At 40.6% G+C, this 21590-nt stretch overlaps 2 protein-coding genes across 5 annotated transcripts in view; one reads left to right on the top strand and one right to left on the bottom strand.

The window, feature by feature from the left end:
* The window catches only part of REV1 (REV1 DNA directed polymerase), a 50876-nt gene extending 49343 nt beyond the window's left edge, over positions 1 to 1533 (top strand). For all 4 annotated transcript variants that reach the window (XM_015850521.2, XM_015850530.1, XM_032441711.1 and 1 more), the window contains 3 exons: positions 30 to 186; positions 629 to 731; positions 1101 to 1533. In XM_015850521.2, the coding sequence (XP_015706007.1) occupies positions 30 to 186; positions 629 to 731; positions 1101 to 1212 (372 nt within the window). In that variant the 3' untranslated portion in view covers positions 1213 to 1533. The remainder of the gene's footprint in view (positions 1 to 29; positions 187 to 628; positions 732 to 1100) is intronic.
* Positions 1534 to 3320: 1787 nt separating this feature from the next.
* On the bottom strand, positions 3321 to 20785 carry EIF5B (eukaryotic translation initiation factor 5B). Its single transcript, XM_015851386.1, has 24 exons — positions 20718 to 20785; positions 19753 to 19878; positions 19580 to 19664; positions 18554 to 19196; positions 17846 to 18066; positions 17517 to 17667; positions 16171 to 16266; positions 15489 to 15581; positions 13972 to 14052; positions 12001 to 12305; positions 11268 to 11375; positions 10795 to 10905; positions 9820 to 9887; positions 8939 to 9080; positions 8276 to 8407; positions 7494 to 7676; positions 7216 to 7377; positions 6835 to 6966; positions 6504 to 6635; positions 6304 to 6380; positions 6037 to 6201; positions 5353 to 5491; positions 4669 to 4830; positions 3321 to 4117 (listed from the first exon to the last, which is right to left on the bottom strand). Exons 1-24 carry the CDS (start codon positions 20783 to 20785, stop codon positions 4010 to 4012), a joined length of 3690 nt encoding a protein of 1229 aa, XP_015706872.1. The 3' UTR covers positions 3321 to 4009.
* Between the last annotated feature and the right edge of the window lie 805 nt (positions 20786 to 21590).

The raw sequence follows: 21590 nt of genomic DNA, 5'->3' as shown, positions 1-21590 counted from the left end.
TGAGCGTTACCAACTTGTGTTTCAAACAGCTGGAAGCAGTTCCATCAACCTCAGATACTTCAGACCCATCGGCTCTGCAGACTGAACAGTGTGGTTCCTTCAGGCCACAGGCACCCAACCTGGCTGGAGCTGTTGAATTCAATGATGTAAAAACGCTGCTGAAAGAATGGATAACAACTATTTCAGGTAGGGGATTCCATGCTAGTGATGATCTTACTTGCATCATTGTGTCACACAATTAGCAATGCCTTCAGATCCTGGGACATCTGACCTGCAGGAGTCTTCCTATCCTGGACACTGCCATTCTCCTCAAGAGTTCTGAAGGAACCATTCCAATCTTAAGTCCCTGTTTCTTTTCCCCTGCCCTTTGATTACCATTGGTCCTTACAGGATGAGAGGATAAAAAAAGAAGTGTGTGATGCTTCAGGGCACTGCAATCCATTTATCTATGGAACTTCTGATGCTGTATATACATAAATATATATATATAAATACAGCAAAAGTCAGATTGGGACCTGAAGTGCTAACACTGCCTCGTTTTCTTCTAGTGCATTCTAATTATTCTCTGGTTATACTGACCGTACTTTTCTCTAAGTTCTCTCCATTCTTTTGGTTGTTTTTCTTACAGATCCCATGGAAGAAGACATTCTGCAGGTTGTGAAGTATTGTACTGATCTAATAGAAGAAAAAGACTTGGAAAAATTGGATCTGGTTGTTAAGTACATGAAAAGGTACCTTAGTTGTTAATGTTTGTGATATTTAAATCCTTTGCACTTTCACACTAGGTATTTGTGAGGCCACAAGCCTATGGGACATTTAATTGAGTGTAGATATTTTGAGCTTAATAACATCAATGAAGTGAGGAGGGAGTTGGGCTGATAAGACAGATAATGTGTGAAAAATTAATAGTAGCATTTAAAAGATATTTGCTACAGTATCAAGTCCTTGGAAGTATCAAAGTCCTTGGAAGGTCCCTTTCTTCATCATTTTTGTGGTAGTTGTTTTTCAGTGTGAAGGCCAAAAGTAAGAAAAGCTGCTCCTGTAATGGTCATTTTCACCTTTTTTATGTGTTTTTTTTCCTTATCTTTTCTTCCCTTCAGGTTAATGCAGTCATCAGTGGAATCAGTTTGGAATATGGCATTTGACTTCATTCTTGACAACGTTCAGGTAGTTTTACAGCAAACTTACGGAAGCACATTGAAAGTGATCTGAACTTGTAGTGAGGAACACGAGAGCCTGGAGCTCTCTGCTAGCTGTGCCATAAGTGCTTGTGAGGTATTTGCAAAGTGCATGATAGTAATGCCCTGAGTTTTTATAATTTCCGATTTCTTTTTAAACAACAAAAGTGTTTTGTACATTTCTTTTCAGAAAGTGCCAAATTTGTCAGTATTGCATGTAAATAATTGTGTTAAAATTCTTTTATTGTAGCATAGAATCTATTTACAAAATGTTGGTTTATAAAGTTTTATGGATTTTTACAGTGAAGTGTTTACAGTTGTTTAATAAAGAACTGTATGTATATTTTTGTACTGATTCTATTTTGTCATGCTTCAGTCTGAATATCACTAACCCCTTCTATTAATGCCGCAGCTTCCATTCATTTCACCAAGTCCGACACGCTGCTGCTGTCTCAGCGTACGCAGGAGGCTGCTGTATGTACATCCATCTGCTGCACCCTTTATTTCTGGCCCCACTGATGTTATTACAGATTTCAGACCAAGGGAAGAAAACCATCTCATTTCTGCTTCATCCTTCAGTTAAAGAAGCTTGTATTGCCCAGGCTTTCCCAGCACAGGTGGTAGCTGAGGTCCATGTGCTCTCTGAGCTCTGTATGTTCACAACTAGAGTAGTCCCTGGAGCTGTATGTTCATAAAGGAGAACAAACGGAGACCCTTAAAGTTACTCAAAATAAGCCCTGTAGGCCAGAGAGTGAGCCAGGGTGGAGCAATAAGTCTGTATTGATCCTCCAAATTGCTCATACTTGGAGTAGAGCCACATTCCACTCTTCACATCCCACCAGGTAACGTGCATTTCCTCTGTGCAACAACACAGGCTGTGTGAGTAGCAGAAGTCAGTTAAGAAGGGATCTATACCCGCTGTCAGGAAAAGGTTCTGACCAAAGCGTGGTCAGGCTCTGGAACAGGCAGCCCAGGGCTGTACTCAGTGCCCCAAGCTGACAGAGTTCAAGGAGTGTTGGGCCATTGCTCTCTGCCATATGGTCTGATTTATTTGGATGGTCCTGTGTGAAGCCTGGAGTTGGACTTGATGGTCTTTATGGGTCCCTTCCAACTTGAGATATTTTATGGAATAACCCCAACCATTTGCCCAAGATAAGGGATTTGAATGCTTACACCTCTGCTGTTGGTGTTATGGGCGCGTTTGCTTTTCTAGATGCATATCAACTTTGTGTAGTAACATTTAGCTCAGTATCTTGAAGGAAGGTGATTCAGCTGATTGAAAAGAAAGCCCAAATGTTGTACTTAAGTTTTCTGCTCCCCTAACCACCATTTAATGGAGGTATTTGGCAAGTTTTGTAACAGCATCCTGCAAAAAGAGCATCATCCTGCGAGGAAACAAGAACACATCAAGACCACGTTAGTTGACATCCACGATCTTAACATCTTTTATTAGTGCAGCTTTCATGGTTGCATAGTTTGCAAAAGAAAATTACAGCAGTTAATTGCAGTCTCCTCTCTGAGACACCAGAGCTCCTATTTTAAGCCACAGCCTTACACAGTGATGTGAATCTCTAACCTCACTCCAATATGATGAAAAAATCCTTTTCCAGGGCAAGATAAAATCTATCAAAGCAAAAAAAAAGGCCCAGTAAGTTCTATTAAACTCAGTTATCAAAGGTGGCAAGGTATTAAATGTTCCTTTGTAATGGAGCATGGATAAAATTGAGGTTCTTTTCTAACTGAAGAGATCTAAGTGGCAGAAGAAACGTGATCAAACTGCTCACTGCAAGTTCAATTCTTAGACTTTAAATGTTAAAAGCCTCACATCCTTGTGGATTCACTTCAGCTTCCGTTTGTTTCCCAGCTCTCACCCCAAGTTGTACATTAACAGAGGAGTGCATGAGGAAAGGTAGATGGGGGGAGCACTGATTGCTGGTCAGCACAGAACCAAAACACCTTTTGAACCAGACCAGTCCTACTGTGACACACAACCATACGTCTGTGGCAGCACTCAGTGCCAGCACTTCCATGCAGACCATCGTCACTCCGCAGCAGCTGCAGAGGTGCCACAGCCCTCCCGTCGTTCTGACCTGCAACTTGTGAGGGACATTGTGTTTATTGAAGCACCATCAAACAAGCAGCTGTATTGTCCATCTCCTTTATTGCAGCTCTGCGTTATAATGATTACAGGTTGACTGTCATGAACTGTACAAGCAGTAGAAGGCGGCCAACTACGCTTTACATCATTTCACACAAAGCAAATACAGAAAGACCCAATTGCCTAGTTGTCTATTTAGAAAAGAAAAAAATGGCTATAGGCACAAAGCAGAAGAATGCTGGAAAAGAGAGTGAAGGAGAGAGGTATGCATAAATAAAGAAGTACTTCTTACATCAAAAATGGCCCAGGAATCACAAAGTCTGCAGAAGCTTAGTTAATCAAATACTGCAGTACTGATCTCATCAGTATAAAAGTGAAAGAGCTTTAGTTCTGTAATAAAAATTCAATTTATTTTACTTTATTTTGGAGAGGGGGGGAGGGGGTAGAAGGGTGGAAGGAAGGTGGAAGAGAAGAAAGGGCAAACTTTAAAACAGCAGCCAGTATTGGGAAGGGCGGTGGGAAAGGTGAACAGGCACATTGGAACCGTGGGAACATGTAAATTGAGCACTGTCAAACCAGTGTAAATTTCTTGGTTTCTCATGGAAAACATTTTATCCACATATTTTCCTCCCAAACGTACGTCCAACACTGTCTTCAGTATATGACTTTGTTGGTAACTTTTAGAACAGGAATAGCAAGTCTGTTCCTGCCTCCCATCGCTGTCAAAAGGGATCTAGATGATTTCAAACACTTTCTTCAGCTCCACTATGAGCTGCCAGTCAGACTTCTGCATTTCGTCCCTGAACCAGTCCTTCAGAGCGTCGATGGACTGACGGCTGATCTGTAACACACGAGACAAGCCCATCAGAAACAGATGTTGACAAAGGCAGCATTTCACACACTGGGAGCACAGTAGAATCATAGAATCACAAAGGTTGGAAAAGACCTAAAAGATCATCCAGTCCAACCGTTCACCTATTACCAACAGCTCCCACTAAACCGAGTCCCTCAACACAACATCCAGTCTTTCCTTGAACCTGTAAGGTAACCTATAGGAAAGGTACCCATCTATGGAACAGGACAGGGTGAGCCATGAGCACCAACTACAGACAAAGGTAAGCAAATAGCTCACTTACTAGTTTCCCCTGTTGCTGCACTGAGCTTCCAAGTGCTTTTAGCTACAGTACCTCACTCCTTTGGCTGTCCTAAGCAGCACTACTACAGAAGTCAAAATAAGGCTGCGGAGAAACGCTGTTGAACAAAGCCATACACAAGGAATTTCAAGTGACCCTCACTGGGGACTGAGAGCCACTGGTATCAGCTTTTCAGGCTTCGTGGGAATGTTTCACTTTGTTATCCCTTTGTCATACACCAAAAACAGCTGGCCGTTACCTTACTGACGAGGATGTCTGTTGCTTCGAAATGCCGTCCGTACATTTTCGGTGATTCACCAGGAATAGGTTCTATTTTAACACACACTTCTTGGCCTTTCTTCGCCACCTCCACTGGCTTGTGGTTTATTTCAATACTTGTAACTATTCCAATGTCAACAAACTGCAACGCAAGGGAGAAACTGTAAGATAGATGAGCAAAAGCCACGCAGGGGTGATCTCTCAGTTCCTGCTATGCTCACATGAAGCTCTCAGAGCCATTACCTCAGAACTTGCAAAGCAATGCACACTGTGAGCACACATAGAAAAGGGCAGCGGTGCCAACCACTCTGTAGTTCATCTGCCTTATTTATTTGTTATCCTTCAGAACATCAAGATTTGAGTGTCCTCCCTCCCCCATTATTGACCAGCAATAAAGCTTTGCTTGTTACTTTGCATCACAACATCAAACCTGCACAAAGGAAGGAGGCTGCCTGCCACAGCCACGCTGTGCATCTGGGCAGGGCTCTCTCTGCTGCAGGACGTGACTCTTCCAGCTGAGTATCATGATGGCTCATCATTGCAATACCTGACCTAAAACTGCATCTCCTCAGCCAAGGAGGAAGTGCGTGCAAGCGTTTCCTGGTGCGTCATCCCAGCAGCTACCAGGTCAACTGAGCATCCTCAGGAAGAGGCTCTTACTCACGTTTTTGCTGGGTACACACATGGGAGTCCCCTGCTTCACCTGGCCTGCCTCCACCACCACACCCATCACTATTGGGTCACGGGAGTTGAAAATGAACTGAGGGAGTATTTTCATCTTGCAAGGAAATACTGCTATATGCCTGGAAGACAACAAAGAAAAGGCATTTTGAAACAGATGATGCAACAGCGACCAGAGCACACGGTTCTGCCCTCTATCACACAGCCTGCGTGTTTATTCTAGCAGCATCATTTGGGCAATACATCAGGCAGGAAAACTCTTCCGAAATTAAGTTTTGGATCCTCATAAAGCCATAAATGATGGTGTATTCATACTACTGCAGTCAGAACTAAGCCCTGTTCACTGGAATTACATAAACATGAAACAACAGAATCCAAATCCTTCTGCTTGCAGCTCCCATCTGTCACAGAACTGGAAGGACAACCAAGTACATGAGGGAAACCTTACTAACAACGCTCCATATTGTATGAGCTGAGTCTTGTAACCAACTTCACCACTCCCACTCCACTAAACCCAACTGTCCCATCTTCTTCCTCTTTCCCTTCCTTCACTACTTCTAAGCAATATCTTGCAATCAACAAGCTAAACACAATATCATTTAGTAATAAAAGGATTAAGAGACTACATTCCTTATGAAGCATTCAGAACAGGACTGCTTTTACTTACTTGAATTCTTCTTGTTTCTGTTTTTTGTAGTCTTGCCTATATTTTGTGAAGGCATCGAATAAGTGATAAATTATTTCCGCACTAAAAATTCGCACTCCTAAACTATCAGCCATTTCCTGCGCATCTCGTTCGATCCTCACATCAAACGCCAGGATGACTGCATACCTGCAACACAAAGACACATCACACAACTGCAGCTGAGGAGGGGGGGATTCCCAAAGCACCACTGTGCATTTACCAGCACAGAAAAGCAAAGAGGTGACTTACTGTGGGTCGTGCTCCAACATAACGGATGCCTTCATAACATCTTTTTTATGGACAGGACCTATGTTAATTCCTGAATACTGTGGAAGAGGAAAGGGACACAAATCAGTCACTGACCTTTCTGAGTTGAAAGGAAACAGTTATCGACTCAAACACAATGCAGCAATAGAAACAACATCAGACACAGCACGGAGAGCACTTACTGGCACTTCTGACGTTTTAAGAAATTCAAGTAATGCTTCCAAAGACCCTAAAGTAGAAGCCTGGACATAAACACCTTTCTCTTCTAACTTGATTGCATTCAGCGTTTGCTTCAGTTCATGTATCAGTTCATCCTTTAGAAAGAAAAGCAAGGTTTAGTTCTATCGCTGTTGTTGGTACACAAGTCTTCCTGTTCACGACAGCCATAAGGACAGGTACCATAACTTGGAGCCTCACAGTACAGGGCACACACAGCCCAGTGAATGAGCTTCATCACCAGAGAACTCAATCACCCCCAGTTTAAGTGTTTTATGTCAACATCAGCCATCCCACCTTAAGGACTGGGACTTCATCCTCTTTATGAGCTACAAGCAATGGCAAACCAGCCAATGTTTTTTCCAAATCTTTCCCAAGAATCTTCACACCTTGAGCAGCAACAACCTCCTTGTGCTTTTCATACTGGTTCTGAAAAGGACAATAGGAAAAAGATCACATAGATGCTACACCTTCTTATTTTCCCACTGTTACAACAGACCCCCCTATTGCAAAGGCACATCCATGTAACTACAGCATTACATATTGTACTGCCTTCCCTTCCAACTCATCCTTAGACAGTGCTACTGAATTCTACTACGCTCTCAGTTGTATCAAAACTTGATTTTATTCTGGTTCTAAATGCTCCTTTAATGTCAGCGCACCAACCAGTTTCCATACCTTAACTCGGAGCTCCTTCATAGGAGGAGGTAGCAGAAGACCTCTGATCTGAGTCACTATGGGACCTTCTACACCAGGAACAATAATGGTGTCTCCCTCTCTCAGACGTCCATTAATTAAAATAACATCTATGGTAGTGCCCATGCCTGGCAGTGCTTTAACCTGAATGAAGGAGGGACAGAAAGTTACTCACTGCTTAAACACCTATTCCTTTTTTTAATTGTAAGCAAAGTAGAAGGGAGCAAGGGGTGAGTATCAAAGAATAGCTGCTGAATTACCTCCATGACTTGAGCTCTCAGTTCTTGACATTCAGCCAATCTCTTGGTCAGCATAGTTTGCGTTAGCTCCACGAGAAGAGCTATCAGACTTCCCATGCCATCCCCTGTGTGAGCAGAGGTAGGTACAAGAGAAACAAAAGTGCGGGGATCCTTATTCTCATAAAACAAGGCAGCATTCAAACCCTGCAATCAGGATTAATAGTTACTTGGGGAAAAACAGATACATACACACACACACACACACACCATATACACACAGTTAACAGTAATATACAATTCCAGCCAACCACCACAGTGACTTTCAAATTTAGTTTAAAATGAAACCAACACAGTTGCTGGCAGCTCGTTACAGAACATGTAGCTTCAACCTACACTTGGATGCGATATGGGATAACTCTGCAAAGCCTATTACCACATTAAGTTTCTACATACTTTTGTATGCCACCAGCAGCTGTTTCCAGAGCCTACGTAACTCACACCCCGCCAGGGTCCAAGGGACAGATGGGATTCTCTCATGTGATTCTCAAAGAGCGTAAGAATAGGGACAGAGAACTTAAAGAGCAAATCATGTCTTCACTGACCATGCACAGCAATTAGCTGTTGCTTTTCTCCAGACTAGCATTCTAAAGATGGAGCAGTTCAAAGATCTGCTATCTGACAGCAAAGTTTGGTTTATGGGCAGTAAACACCAACATGTCAGAAGAGATCAAAGCCACCACACCCACAACACCATCCTTATCACCACTTCTACTAACAGAAGAGACTTGCATATTCCAACCTACCTGTTTTGCAAATTCCACTATAATAGCTTTTGCACGTTCTTCAAACTCATCTTTTGTATTCTTTTTCTGCTTCTTTAGAGTCACAGCTACATCTGTATCAGGACTTTTTTTCCAGTCGTATAACCTATCAATCTTGAAAATGCAGTAATACATTATTTTATGCAACATGAAGGACAATTCCATGCTTACACCACACGATTTGAGATAAATACTTGATCAGGTAGCACCGCTGGATGTCTAGCAGTCAAATCTACTTGCTTCAAAGGCACAATTTCCCTATGTATCTACCCAGTGTCAGAGAGAATTTCAGGAGAGCAATGCTATGTCATATTTTCATCATTTCAACTATAATAGTCCGTGCTCATCTGGAAAAAGTCCCAGCGACCCTTAATACTAATATGCGGTTCCCTCTCAAAAGCATTCCCAAGTTACGTAAGTTTATCAGTAAGAACCGTGAGACAAGCTGCCACCTTGTTCTGCAAAGCTCCTGAGAAGCAGTTTGACCATCAAGGATTTCAGAAATGCAGCAGAAAGGAGCTAAGAACCACTGCTTCAGTCTTCGCACAAACAATTCAAGATCATGGAAGACGACAGAAAACTGACAGATTCAAAATTTCTTCTTATAATATGAAAACACACCACTGTAGCGAAAAGCTTTCTTACCTTGTTGAGAGCTACAATAAAGGGGCATTTCTTAGATTTCAACAGGTTTATGGATTCAATTGTCTGTGGCTCCAAACCATGCATAATGTCAACTACGAGAATGGCAATGTCACAAAGTGAGCTTCCTCTATTTCTTAAGTTGCTGCGGCATTAAAAGAGAAAAAAAAAAATCATGTAGCAACAGAACTTTAAGGAAAAAACAAAACCAAATGCAGTCTCAAACTTACACTCGTGAATAAAAAGTTAAAGCTGATCCAATACTCATCTTTCCCCCATCAGAGATTGTTCTTTATAATGTATCCATGAAACACTGAAATAGTACTGTTGACTGTGAAGTCCACCTCAATGAGAACAGTTGTGCACAGCGTGTTTTTAACTTCAAAGTTGATCTAGCATCTTACCCGCATGCCACCCGTACCCCTGAACTGTACAAGAACTCTGCTAGGAATCAGTTTACTTGTGCAACTGGTGTCTCACTGTGTCCTGAACTCAGTTATATCAGCTGGACACAGAATTGGAGACTAGAAAAGGAGCTTGAATTTTTCATGCCAGCATACCTAGGTTACCTGTTCTTCTTCAGCTACCTTTCTTCCTGCCTCTACCTTCCCTCTTACAATAATTGTATTAACAAAAATTATTTACGTGCTTTTACAGACACTCGTGTCTCAACTGGCACACAGACAGGATATTAACCAGATATCAAATGCCAGATATTAACCAGATACAAAAAGCAGCTGCAAAGTAAGCAAACCTCTACTCTAGTTTTTATAAAGGAAGAAGAAACGCAACAGACTAGGCAAAGACTTAGTGCTTTGTTAAAAATACATGCCGATGCTTCAGGCATCTTCTGGGAAATACAAGACTGTGAGAGTGAACATTACCTGAAAGACTCATGTCCTGGAGTGTCAATTATCAGCATTCCTGGAATTTTTATGTTCTCTCTGTCAAACTAACATTGCAAAATATTAGTCATCTTGGCAAGGTAACGCAAGAAGAAAAAACTCGCGAGCTGACAGCTTACAGAGAGCACTCGCTTCAGAAAGTCCACAGACATGTTTTAAAGCCAGCACCTCCACAAAATAAATCAAAGCTAATTGCAATACAAAAAGTACAATGCAATACATCTTCTAGACGTCAAACAGCCGTAAGCTCAGGTAAGATTCGTAAGGCAAAGTAGCCTCTAAGAGGGGAGCAGAAAAAAAAAAAAAGACAAAGCCCAGAAAACACATTCAAGCAAGCAAGATTTATCACCCTTGTTTTGAATATTTCCTCCTCCCCAGGGATTTCACATTTTTAAAGGCCTGCATAAAACTTCTGTAAAATTAAATCAGTTGAAAAACTATGTATAGATCTGAGAGAGACTCTACTGTTAGGATTTTACAGGAGCTAACAATGCAAGCTCATTGTTACTTTCAGTAGCAGCCAACTGTACTGGACAAACTAAACACTTCCTTAGCACTTAGCTGAATAGTCTTAGGATTACTTCAATTACAAGTAATATTTCCATCCCTTAGAAACAGACATCACTGCCAAATTTTTTCAGTCAGCTGCTACAGGCAGCATATAGTATCCCAAACCAGCAATACACAACAGTTGCTATTCCTGTAACAATAACATTCGTTACCTGTGAAGTGGACTCATTTCAGCACAGGCAGTAAGAAGTGAAGTTTTTTTAACAGTAAAATAGTAAGTTTCAAAAGTCCGAGCTTACAGTTATTGACTACAGGAATTAAATCAACACCAACACTGGCAGGAAAAGGGCATCTGACTTTGTAGGGATATCTCATAAAGCCAAAGTAGTAGCTAGTTTACAGTTTATGTATATATTTTTAAGTCTTTAAAGTGCTATAACTTACATTTTTCACCATCTTAGTTTGTTCATTAATAGCTTCAAGGGGCACATTAGTCGCACCGATCTGCTGGGTGATCCCACCAGCTTCACTGTCCTGCACATGAGTATGGCGGAGCTGAAGGCAAACACAAAAAAACAGAAATCATAGAATCATAGAATCACCAAGGTTGGAAAAGCCCTAAAAGATCATCCAGTCCAACCGTTCACCTATTACCAATAGCTGCCACTAAACCATGTCCCTCAACATAACATCCAGTCTTTCCTTGTACACCCCAAGGGTCGATGACTCCACCACCTCCCTGGGCAGTGCATTCCAGTGCCTGACCACCCTTCCTGAGATAATTCCTAATATTTATTCCCATTTAAGATCCCATGTAAAATAATCCCTTTGAGGGCAATTTCATTTTCCCTATTTTTAACCCCCCCCAAAAAAAAACCACACACAAGGAGAGGTATCTTCACATTCTACATCTTTACCTTATCTAAAATTTTGGTCTTGCCTGTGTCTACATGCCCCAGGACACAAATAACCGGTGCTCTCAGCTTTTCAGTGTTGGCATTTTTGCTGTTTTCAGCTCGACGCTTCTATATAGAAGATAAAGGAAAATTGTTACGTATAAATCAAGAAACACAGCTCACCCCTTGAACTGACCACATATCTACACTAAACAAAGCTAAGTGTGGGACTTAAATTTTCAAGGCAATTCAAGGCCGGCCATTCTTCTTTTCCCAAGTCCAAACGCTTACAGCAAATACTTAACATGTTTTATGCTTGTTGTTGCTGTTATTGTTACAGCCTTGCAGGCTGAGTTATTATTAGCTTTATTGATGGTGTATTTTGAAGAAGGAACTTGGGTAAGGAAACAAAGGGCATTGTAGTAGTCACAAAAATGCTATACAATTTAGAAATGCAGCTTCTAACACTAAAATCTTTCTCTGTAAAGGATAAAAGCCTCTTTGTCCAGAAGAAGGAGCGGCAGGGAAGAGTGATGCTGACACACACATTCTTTCTTATCAAGTTGTGTTAGATGGGCTCCAGGCAAAACCAGGTATTTTTTCTTAATCATCCCAATTTCTGGACCTGCCTAAACGGTGTCATGACACAGCCATTGTTTTGGCAAATACAGTTAAAAGGCCTTTCTGCGAACTGGAAATTACAATGTTTCTTACACATTATGAGAATTCTCCAAATAAAGCTGCATCCAAATACCTCAATTCTCCGTTTAGCTTTGTCATAAGCGCGTTCTTCCTTAGTGCGGTCATCATCAGAGTCATACTCGGAATCAGAGCTAATTTCCTTGCTGGGCTTTTTTTCCACAGATTGTTTTCCAGTAGCTTGGGAATCTGCATCCTTCTCATCTGAGGTCTTCTCATCCTCATCTTCACTCCCTTCACTTTCCGCATCCTCAGATTCTTCACTCTCCTCCTCTTCTTCCTCTTCATCTTCCTCCTCCTCCTCCTCTTCCTCCTCTACTTCATTTTGTTCTTTGACTTCGATGTGAACAGGTTTGCTCTCTATCAAAACAATGAAATCTGAAGTAAGAACTGCCTTGAAATCACATTTCCAGGAGAAAGAGCAACAAAAAGAAATGAAGGAAGTCTATTGAGTCTACTGTCAAAGAGAGAGGACTCAGATTAGGTTCCACTCCAGAAGTGCAATGCAAAATCATTTGTCAACTGTAAACAAAAATGTGTTTCATGTTCAGAGCTGCTGACTTAAGTGTTTAGAAACTGCAAAGTAAGTTGCACATAAAGCTCCATACACTTCAAAAAGGAATGGATGCACTCCCACTTCTAAGCAAAACAATACTTCAACACAATACGGATTCAGTGAATTACTGATCAGGAAGGTATATTTAAACAGAAGAAATAATGAGAACAACTGAGCTTTTCTACTACTTTAAATGTCTCATCCTAAATTTTCCTAGACTGTTAGGTAACTTAATACTTCCCAAAGGAATTCCTCAATAAACAAGAACTCTCTGCAAGTAATCTTTCTTTGAAAGCTCCCTGGTTACCATACCTGTAAGATCGCAAAGGACCAGCTAACAAACCCTCTTTAAAGCTATACCTTGTTCTCTTCATGAAGCTGCTAGTAGGCTCACTGCTCTTAGAGATTAGTAGTGTTTCCTTGTTATATTTAAAGTCCATCAGCTTATTAATAGAGTAGACCTAATTCCCAGGAAGGTTTTTCCCCCACACACACCACGTTGGCAGTTCCTTAAAATACAAGTAGAAAGAAGCTGAATACATCATTCTCCTCAGTAGCAACAGACTTTAAAGAAGGTTAGCAGCCACTTTAGGCCACTTTTCTTTTAGTACTTTAAGGTAGAACGGTCTAAGACCACAGGAACACACACTGGTAATTAAATATAAAGTGTCCATGGCTGAGCAAATAAAAAAAAAAAAACTTGAAGGCAGATCATGGAAGCACTAACTACAGTAATCAACTACTGTTCAGGAAGACCCACAGCGACATATCTTTCTCCAACAGAGGAGGAAAATACCTGAAAAATTACCCCTACATCTTTGCTCAGCTCTTAATAATCCCAGTAGACGCTGCCATTGACCACAGACAAAATAAAGGCTTTGGCATACATGCTCAGGAATATCGATATTCTGTTAATTCTTCTATGCTTGCCCCTCAAAGGAGAGGAGAAAAGGTATCTAGAACTTACTATGATGCATACACACTAACCTTCAGGCCACCTCAGTCTCTCACTTCTTAGAGAACTTGTGTTAAAGGTATTCTCCTACATGATGCCAGATTTCTGTAGTTTTAAACCATTAGGGATTTGGAATAGCTACTAGAGAAATACAGTACCAAGTAAAAAGTTCTCTTGGCTTCCAGATGAGGTTTAAACATACATGAAGAGGAGGGGATTTTTCACTTCTTTACTCCCATTAAAATAAAAATATCCAACTGATTTATTTTAGGTGATAATTGCACAAGTATTTCCAAAGGGGAGTACTGAACCATATTTGTTCAGTCAGTGAAAGCTGTGCCTCTGATGAACAGAGTCTTATGTTTATTTCCTATCACACTTTCCTTGCAAATCATTTAACAGGGGGAGGAGGGGAGTCTAAGCACACTACTGTTTCCTACACAGACAAAAAATGAAGCCCTGAGAACAACTGTTAATCAGAATAAAATACACCCACTTCGTATTTACGTACTTACCTTTTTCTCCATCTTCATCACTAACCATGGCTTCCCAGTCATCCAAGCCTGCATCTTCTTCTTCTTCTTCCTCCTTTTCTTCTGAAAAGGAAGAAATCCAATATTAAAGGAAAAGAAACAGCTCATCAATACACACCACTTTAGATCACCTTTCCTTTGCCATATGGATTGCTGAAACCTCACAAGTTTGCTACCGTAATTATACCAAATTATCTCCATATCTAAATAGAAAAATGCTGCATACTTAAGAAACTGCATAACTGCATAACTTAAGAAACACGTAACCTTCAGTCCCTCTCCACGTAAATCTTACAGTTCTATCCCCTTTGCCTAGCACAGCTTATCTTTGGAAGACAGATAAAGCACTGATATAGTGACTCGCTGCCTCATACACGCCTCACAAACTTCTACCAAAATCATGTTCCTGACAGGAGCTGCCCAATTAACCATTAGCCATGTGTAGCAAAGTGACAGAGAAACAAATTAGTGCTGTAACCACACTTGAAGTCTCTAATTAGTACAAAATGTCTACAGAAAGTGCTATTTTAAGACTCCAGGTGCCTTGACACAATTATACAACATCATGAATTCCAGATTAAATTAATTCATTCCAGCAGGAGCTCAATCGGATATAAGAAGAGACTGCAGCTTTTAATAGACAAATGGAATAATGCAGATTCTTAATACTCTCCAAAAGGGGCACTAAACGACACGCAGTCATGAAATTTCATGTGAAGAAAGAATAAATTTCATACTGCTCTAACATTAGCTAGGAACTGATTTCCTGCCAGACAGCTCTTTTATAGCACCAGAATTGCTCTTTCAAAATATATCAAGCCAGAATTAGAGTACACATTCAGTTTGATTTTTACAGAGCTGGAAACTTTGTCACTACTTGCCTGGCTTAAAAATAAGGGTCAAAATTGAAACTGTCTCCTCACTGAGGATGAAGTCCAGTATTAAGCTATTCTGCCAAAGTAAATATTGTGTGTAAGGAAAAATGACAGCAACAGTCACCCAGTAGGCCAATTCCACCTCAGTTTTACAAGCTAATCCATATTCACTGCATTCAGCACTTGGGAAAACAAAACACTTCAAGCTGAGAATACAATCACCATGAAGACTGCAGGGCTGTCACGAGAAACAATGTATTTCCCCCAGCTCCCACATAACACCTGAAAAATCTCCTTTCAGAAAACAAATGAAAAGTCAAGGGAGCTAATCATAGGGCACTGATTATACCTATGTGACACAGTTGCCTAAGGTAGTTGAACACAGGAGTTCACTAAGAATAAGGGACCCTTGCAATCTCATTCTGATGCTTCATGCCTTTTATTCCTCAAAATTCCATCCATTCATGCCTTTGAAAGGAAGGCAGCTGCCCTAAGAATGGATGGCCACTCAGCTCGCATCCAACAAGGTATAAAGGAAGTGTGTTAAAAACAGCAAATGTCTGCCACGCGGTACCACCACAGAGTCTTACTGTATGCATTGAGTGTATTAGCATTACTACTAACCTGGCTCTGGTGGAAGAGGAGACTCTTCTTTTACCAGTGTTTCTAGTTCTACTGCATCTTCAGCCGGGGGAGTCACCTCCAAGCTTTCTGAAACTGCAAGAAAGCAAATTAGTTTCCACGGCCTTTCAGAAGGCCAAACTTCAAAGTATAGTTAGACATTTAAATTCATGTAAATTTCATTTTAAGTTGAGCTATTAAAGAAAATTTCAGTTTGATAGCAAACTAACTAAAGTCCCACATACTCAGTTAAAACAAAGTTAAAGTGTGCAACTTATGTGAGAAACATCTGGCCTTCCATGCATTCACGTGATAGTTCGGTTACTCACTATGACAATCACCACTGATTTGAACATTAAATGAAAAGCCACTTTCTCACAAATACAAGAGAAAATGAATTGGTACCAATAAACTACTCATTCTTGCTATACTGCTCTATTAAAAAAGCTGAAGTTCTATAATTCAGATGAGCAGCCTGCTCAGCTTTTTATATGGAAGTGGAAGGTAGCCATGATACTTAATGTTGAATGTTAAAAGAAACAACAAAAACAAGCACAACTAAAGAACAACAGAAGAAACCAGCAGGCACTCTAAAGTGCAATTAATACAGCTTTAGCTGATTTATTCCACAAACATTTCCTGAAGCATGACTAATTTATCAAGTATTCCTAGATGCAAACCACACCTTCTTTATTTTCTGGCTGCTGCTGCTTCTTTTTCTTTTTGTCTTCATATATGGGCCTCTTCTTTGGCACAGAGTCTTTGGATGGCACTTCAACACCTGTAAAAACATTGGTAGGGAAAAATAAAATACTTTAAAAAAATAATAATAATAATAATAAATCAGGTGATTGCTTGCTTTAAGTTTTCAAGAATTGCCAGATGACAGAAGGAAAAGAGCAGAAAGTAGGTTCAGTGCATATTTTAACTCTCACAAAGCAGACTCAGTATCAAAAGCAGCAGAACTTGAGCAATGTTAAATGCAGTTCTTCAGATACTGTGTCCACTTCTAAAGAAGTTACACTACTAACAGAAAAAAAACAACAAATCAAATTTCCATAGGACCTGAAGTTCAAACATGACAGTGTAAAGTCTGCTACACTGAAACGCATTCAGAAATGACAGGCAATCCGGAACAGTTAAGATGCACACCTCTTCTTAAGAGCTTAAGGCTGTTCAGTAGATAGAATTCTGTCTTTTGCTCTACTTGTTTTTTATTTCTGAGGAGGGGTTTGTGGCGTTTTTGTTTGTTTTTCACCTCTTACAGGACAGCTTTTTTTTCTTTCTAGGTATTAAAATAATGGCAATTTCAAGTCATCACCTCGCCTTCCAATACTGTAACATTGGAAAGGATTCAATTAAGAACAAAAGTCTGGTGCAAAAATAAATTACTCCTTTAATTATCGCTGCACCTCCTGAAATCTCAGAATTCCTTCAGGTACCCACCTAATTAACTGTGTTGCTTTGAGAAAAACCCAGTTGTGGCTGCAAAGAGGTAGAAGGATTCTAGTAATTACAAGAGTGACTGAAGAAAAAAAAAATCAGCTTACTGTGTGTTTAAAGATTCATTTCACTAGCTACAGAGACTTCTATCGATTCACACTCCCTAGCAGCAAAGAGTCAGACAGTGGTTCTTTACATATATAATAGGAATACTCCTTAGCCTCTAGAATTCTCTTCTTTCCTTAGCCACAGAAACAAGTCACCAGGGACAAAACAGGATTACAACACATTAAATACATTTTCTTCAATGCAATGGAGATGTAGATTCTACCTGACTGAGAAGTACGAAAGCTTCCATATATCCTTTTCCTGAAGCAAACATAAGGAGATAACGCTGTTCTTCTGACTTCAAGCAAAATAATGCTTGTGCTTAAGCGAGTACACAAATTAATGCAAGAGGATCCGGACCAGCTTTACAAAGATTTACTCAGTATAGTCAAATATAGTTTAAAAAAAAAATGCAAAGAGGAGAAAGGGGTATGAAAAATAGATTTTTATTTATTTATTTTCAATAGCAGTATAACTTACCCTGAGCTTGGAGTAGTTTAAGAGTAGCCTCTGCCCTGGCTCTGGCTTCTCGTTGAGCTTTTGTTAAAAGTTTTCCCTCCTTCTTCAGACGTTCCTTCCTCTCCTTTTCCTTCTGTTTCTTTCTTTCTTTTCTTTCTTGTTCTAATCGTTCCTAGAGAAAGGTTAAAATACATGCAGAAACATTAAAGCACACTTCACACAAAAGCTATGTGTTTATTCCACTGATGAAAAAACACATTAGGGACTAATACAGCAGCTGCATAGCAGCAAGAGTACAGGTTAAGACAACCCTCTCCCTTCCTCTGTCCTCAGAGTAAGAAATGCCATACCTCCTCTTTGCGCTTAGCTTCTAACTCCTCCAGTCGTCTTATGCGTTCTTCCTCTTCTCTTTTTGCCCTCTCCTCCTCTTCTTTCATTTTAGCCAAGGCTTCTTGCATAGCTTTAACTGTAGCTTTACTGGGCCCCTTTTTCTTCTCTTTTTCCTTTTCCTCTTTCTCACCTTTCTTTTTTTTCTTGTCTTTTTTCTTTTTGTCCCCTTCATTGTCGTCAGCTACAGAAAGAAGAGACAAGATCAAAGACCCCAGATATTTTAAAGGTTCTAAATACAATTAGTGTTTCCAACACTATAACCAACTCCAAATGAGGAACATTTTCAGAGGGTACTATATAAGCACTTCATAAAAAAATAAAAATAATAAACTGTCTCTTAAGTTACAAAGACAGGGCCTGAAGACTTAATCTAACAGATGTCTAACAATAATTGGGCAGAAAAATTATGTTTACGTTACAGAACTGCTACGTACGCCTGGTAATGAGAATTCACCATCTGGCTTTTGTTTACACCTGTACCTGAATAAACTACAGGTCAGAAAAAATAGCCACATGTGAGCCAACAAAGAGGAAGACAAGGCCACCAAATGACCGCTACTCCAGATTTAGAATAAAGCAACAAGTCACCCTCAAAGCCCGTCAATACTCTGGCCTCCTGATAAAAACTATCACATTTAAATTACAGTTTTAGAAACCACGTTACAAACCTTCTGCTCCAGCAGGAATTTCTCCTTTTTCGCCAGTGGCTGCTGCGACATCAGGAGAAGCCTTCTCTTCACCTTTTTTTGGAGCTTCCTTTGGCTTTGTTGGTTCCTTACCACCTTCTAATTCTTCCTTCTCCTTCTGTTTCCTCAGTTTGGCTTTTTCTTCCTCACGTTTTTTCCTTTCACGCTCTTTCTTTTCTGCCTTCTTTTGAGCTACCGTTTTTACCTTGAATGATGATTCTTCTTCCTCATCCCCACTTCCAACAGCAGCAGCGGGCTTTGCTTTTTGGTTTTTCTTTTGTCCTTTTCTAGGCTGGGAGAACTCATCCGATTCATCACCGCTCTCACCTGAAGACAACGTCCCCACACGCTCCTTGCTTTTCTTAACGTTAGCTTCATCCTCTGACAGTTCGTGCTTTTTGTTTGACTTCTGAGTTTTCCCTTTGTTTTTCTTAGGCTGAATCTCAAGATCATCATCATCGCTGCCAGAAAGTACATCTTGTTTTCCTTTCTGAGTTTTTTTAGATTTTCTATCTTTATCTTCCATTTCCTCACTGTCGTAGTCATTTTCAAGGTTGGCTTTTTTGCTCTTTCCTTTCCTTTTTTTGTCCTGTTTTGATAAGCTATCTTCGTTGTCATTTTCAACCTGGTAATTAAATGATTAAATCAGCCAAGGAAAACGACATGCTTTTGAGAGCTAGCAGCATTCAGAGATACCAAGAAAAACTTTCCTTACTGAAGATGAAGTTTGAAAAGCAGTAACTATTGCTGCTGAATGTACTACACTCAGCCCACAGTTAAAATTTATTCTGATTGACTTTGAATGATAATCATTGCACAAAGACACTGCTTAGGGTAAAATATTTCACAACTGACATTTACTATAACGAACAAGTACAGTACGGAATACCCACTAACTTCACTTAGGAGTTCCAAGCACAACACAGACTAACTTTTCTAGGATGGAGGTGTCTCGTATCCCAATTATTTCCTATTACATAGTCTCCCCCTTTCCCCCACAGCATTCACCTTTCCTGTAGAAGGTTCCTTGTCAGCTTTCCCTCCTTGTGCCTCTATTGACAGTTCTTCCAGCTCCTTCAGGATATCATCTTCACTAAAATAGGAAAAGTTATAGCACTTAAATAAATGAAGTTTTGCAAAAATAAAATAGCATGGACAGTAAAAAAAAAAAATAATCTTACTCAAAATCTTGTTTCTTCTTTTCTTTTTTCTTTTTGCCTTTGGATTTCTGAGGCTCTTGTTCTTTTGCAGCGCCTGCACCTTCTATCTCAGCAGCAAGGGCATCAATATCTATATCATCTTTTGCACTAAAATGCAAAGAGAAAGGAGGGTTATCAAGAGTTTAAACGTTCATCTAAATAGAAGTCATTCAAATCAACACCCTTATTTGACCCTGTAGGAAAAAAAGGAAACCTTTGCATACGTATTATCTGCTTGAAAGAATCACAGAATTATCAAGGTTGGAAAAGACCTAGAAGATCATCCAGTCCAACCATCACCAATACTTCCCGGCTAAATCATATCCCTCAACACGACATCCAATCGTTTCTTGAACACCCCCAAGACGTTGTAGCACCTCTGCCAGGCCTAAAGACAGCTAAAAGAAGTTTCACTAGGCATGTGAAATAATACACTGAGATCTAATGAGGACGAGAGCTTAAGCTTCTGTTTCAAAAGTATCTTCCTTTCTTGCTAAAAGTAACCTCATCTGAAACCAAGAAGTAAAGTCTCTTTCCCTTTCTTTTACCAATAACTGTAAATCAAATGCACTTTTTCCCTTTACTTGTACCAATAACTGTAAATCAAATGCACTTTTTCCCTTTACTTGTACCAGCAGAAGGGAGCAAAGACCAAGTCTTGTTCCCAGAGGTTTGTTAAAATAACTTAATCTGCTATTGATATCTCAGCTAACTTCCTCTTAGGCATATGTGCAGAAAACTATTATCTAACTCAAAGTTGCACCGTCTCAGTCATTGCCACCCACTTAGACCAGCCAGACCTCCAAGATCATCCAGTCCAACTGTCCACCTATCACCAGTATTTCCCACTAAACCATGTCCCTCAGTACAACATCTAAATGTTTCTTGAACACCTCCAGGGTCAGTGACTCCACCACCTCCCTGGGCAGCCCGTTCCAGTACCTCACCACCCTTTTGGAGGAGTAGCATTTCCTGTCGTCCAACCTGAATCTCCTGTGGTACAGCTCAAGGCCATTCCCTCTCATCCAATAGCTGCTACCTGGGAGATGAGGCCGACCCCCATCTCACCACAACCTCCTTTCAGGTCACTGTAGAGAGCACTAAGTTCTCCCCTGAGCCTCCTCTTCTCCAGACTGAACAATCCCATCTCCTTCAGCCTCACCATAAGACTTGTGCTCCAGACCCCTCACAGCTCCAGGGCCTCAAGGACTTTCTAGTAATGACAGGCCCAATCTTAATTATATCTACTAATACATTTCTCACAGAAACATAACTCTCCAGTAGTTAATGCAGACTACTAAACCAATCCCCCACGTACCCCAAGGGGAAACAGAATAAACTTTGGGGTCGTTAGCACCTTAGAAACAGCTGACTTGATGTTGAAGGGCTGTTTTTATACGCAGTTTAACTGGCTGTGCACCAGGGGTAGCACAGAGAGCTGAAATAAAAACGTCAGCAATCATCCCTACACCTCGAGCTAACTACGCTACACACAGGCCCACGCACAGGCCTTCATGTTTCTTTCTAACCCTATGCCCCACACTCAGCCTTCACAAGGGTCCTACCCCAATCCCGCTGTCAGCTTCCCACACAAATATCCTCATATCCCCTCAGCACACACCTCAAGGAGTACCACAGAGCACAGAACTGAGAGCCAAGCCCTACTGCACCACTGAGGAGGGAGCATTTGCCTTGGTTTCTTCTGCCGCTGTTTCAAGAAGCAAAGTCAGAGCCACCTTTCTTATTCTTGTGATCCCAGCCTCTGGTTTTGCTGCCAGATATGAAGAGTTCCCTCACATTCCCTACTTCTGATATTGCCA

Source organism: Coturnix japonica, chromosome 1, assembly GCF_001577835.2.
Source record: "Coturnix japonica isolate 7356 chromosome 1, Coturnix japonica 2.1, whole genome shotgun sequence".
Lineage (NCBI taxonomy): Eukaryota > Metazoa > Chordata > Aves > Galliformes > Phasianidae > Coturnix > Coturnix japonica.
The sequence above is the reverse complement of the archived record's forward strand: the minus strand, read 5'-3'. Positions and strand labels throughout refer to the sequence as shown.

Bases quoted from the DNA above. Each gene is read 5' to 3' on its own strand.
- EIF5B (XM_015851386.1), bottom strand. From the start codon at position 20,785: ATGGCCTTGAGCTGTACCACAGGAGATTCAGGTTGGACGACAGGAAAT. The intron at 9,888-10,794 runs GTAAGTTATAGC...TTGCAATGTTAG, and splicing joins AAACTAAGATGGTGAAAAAT to TTTGACAGAGAGAACATAAA. The intron at 7,378-7,493 runs GTAATTCAGCAG...TCCTTCATTCAG, and splicing joins TGAGAGCTCAAGTCATGGAG to GTTAAAGCACTGCCAGGCAT.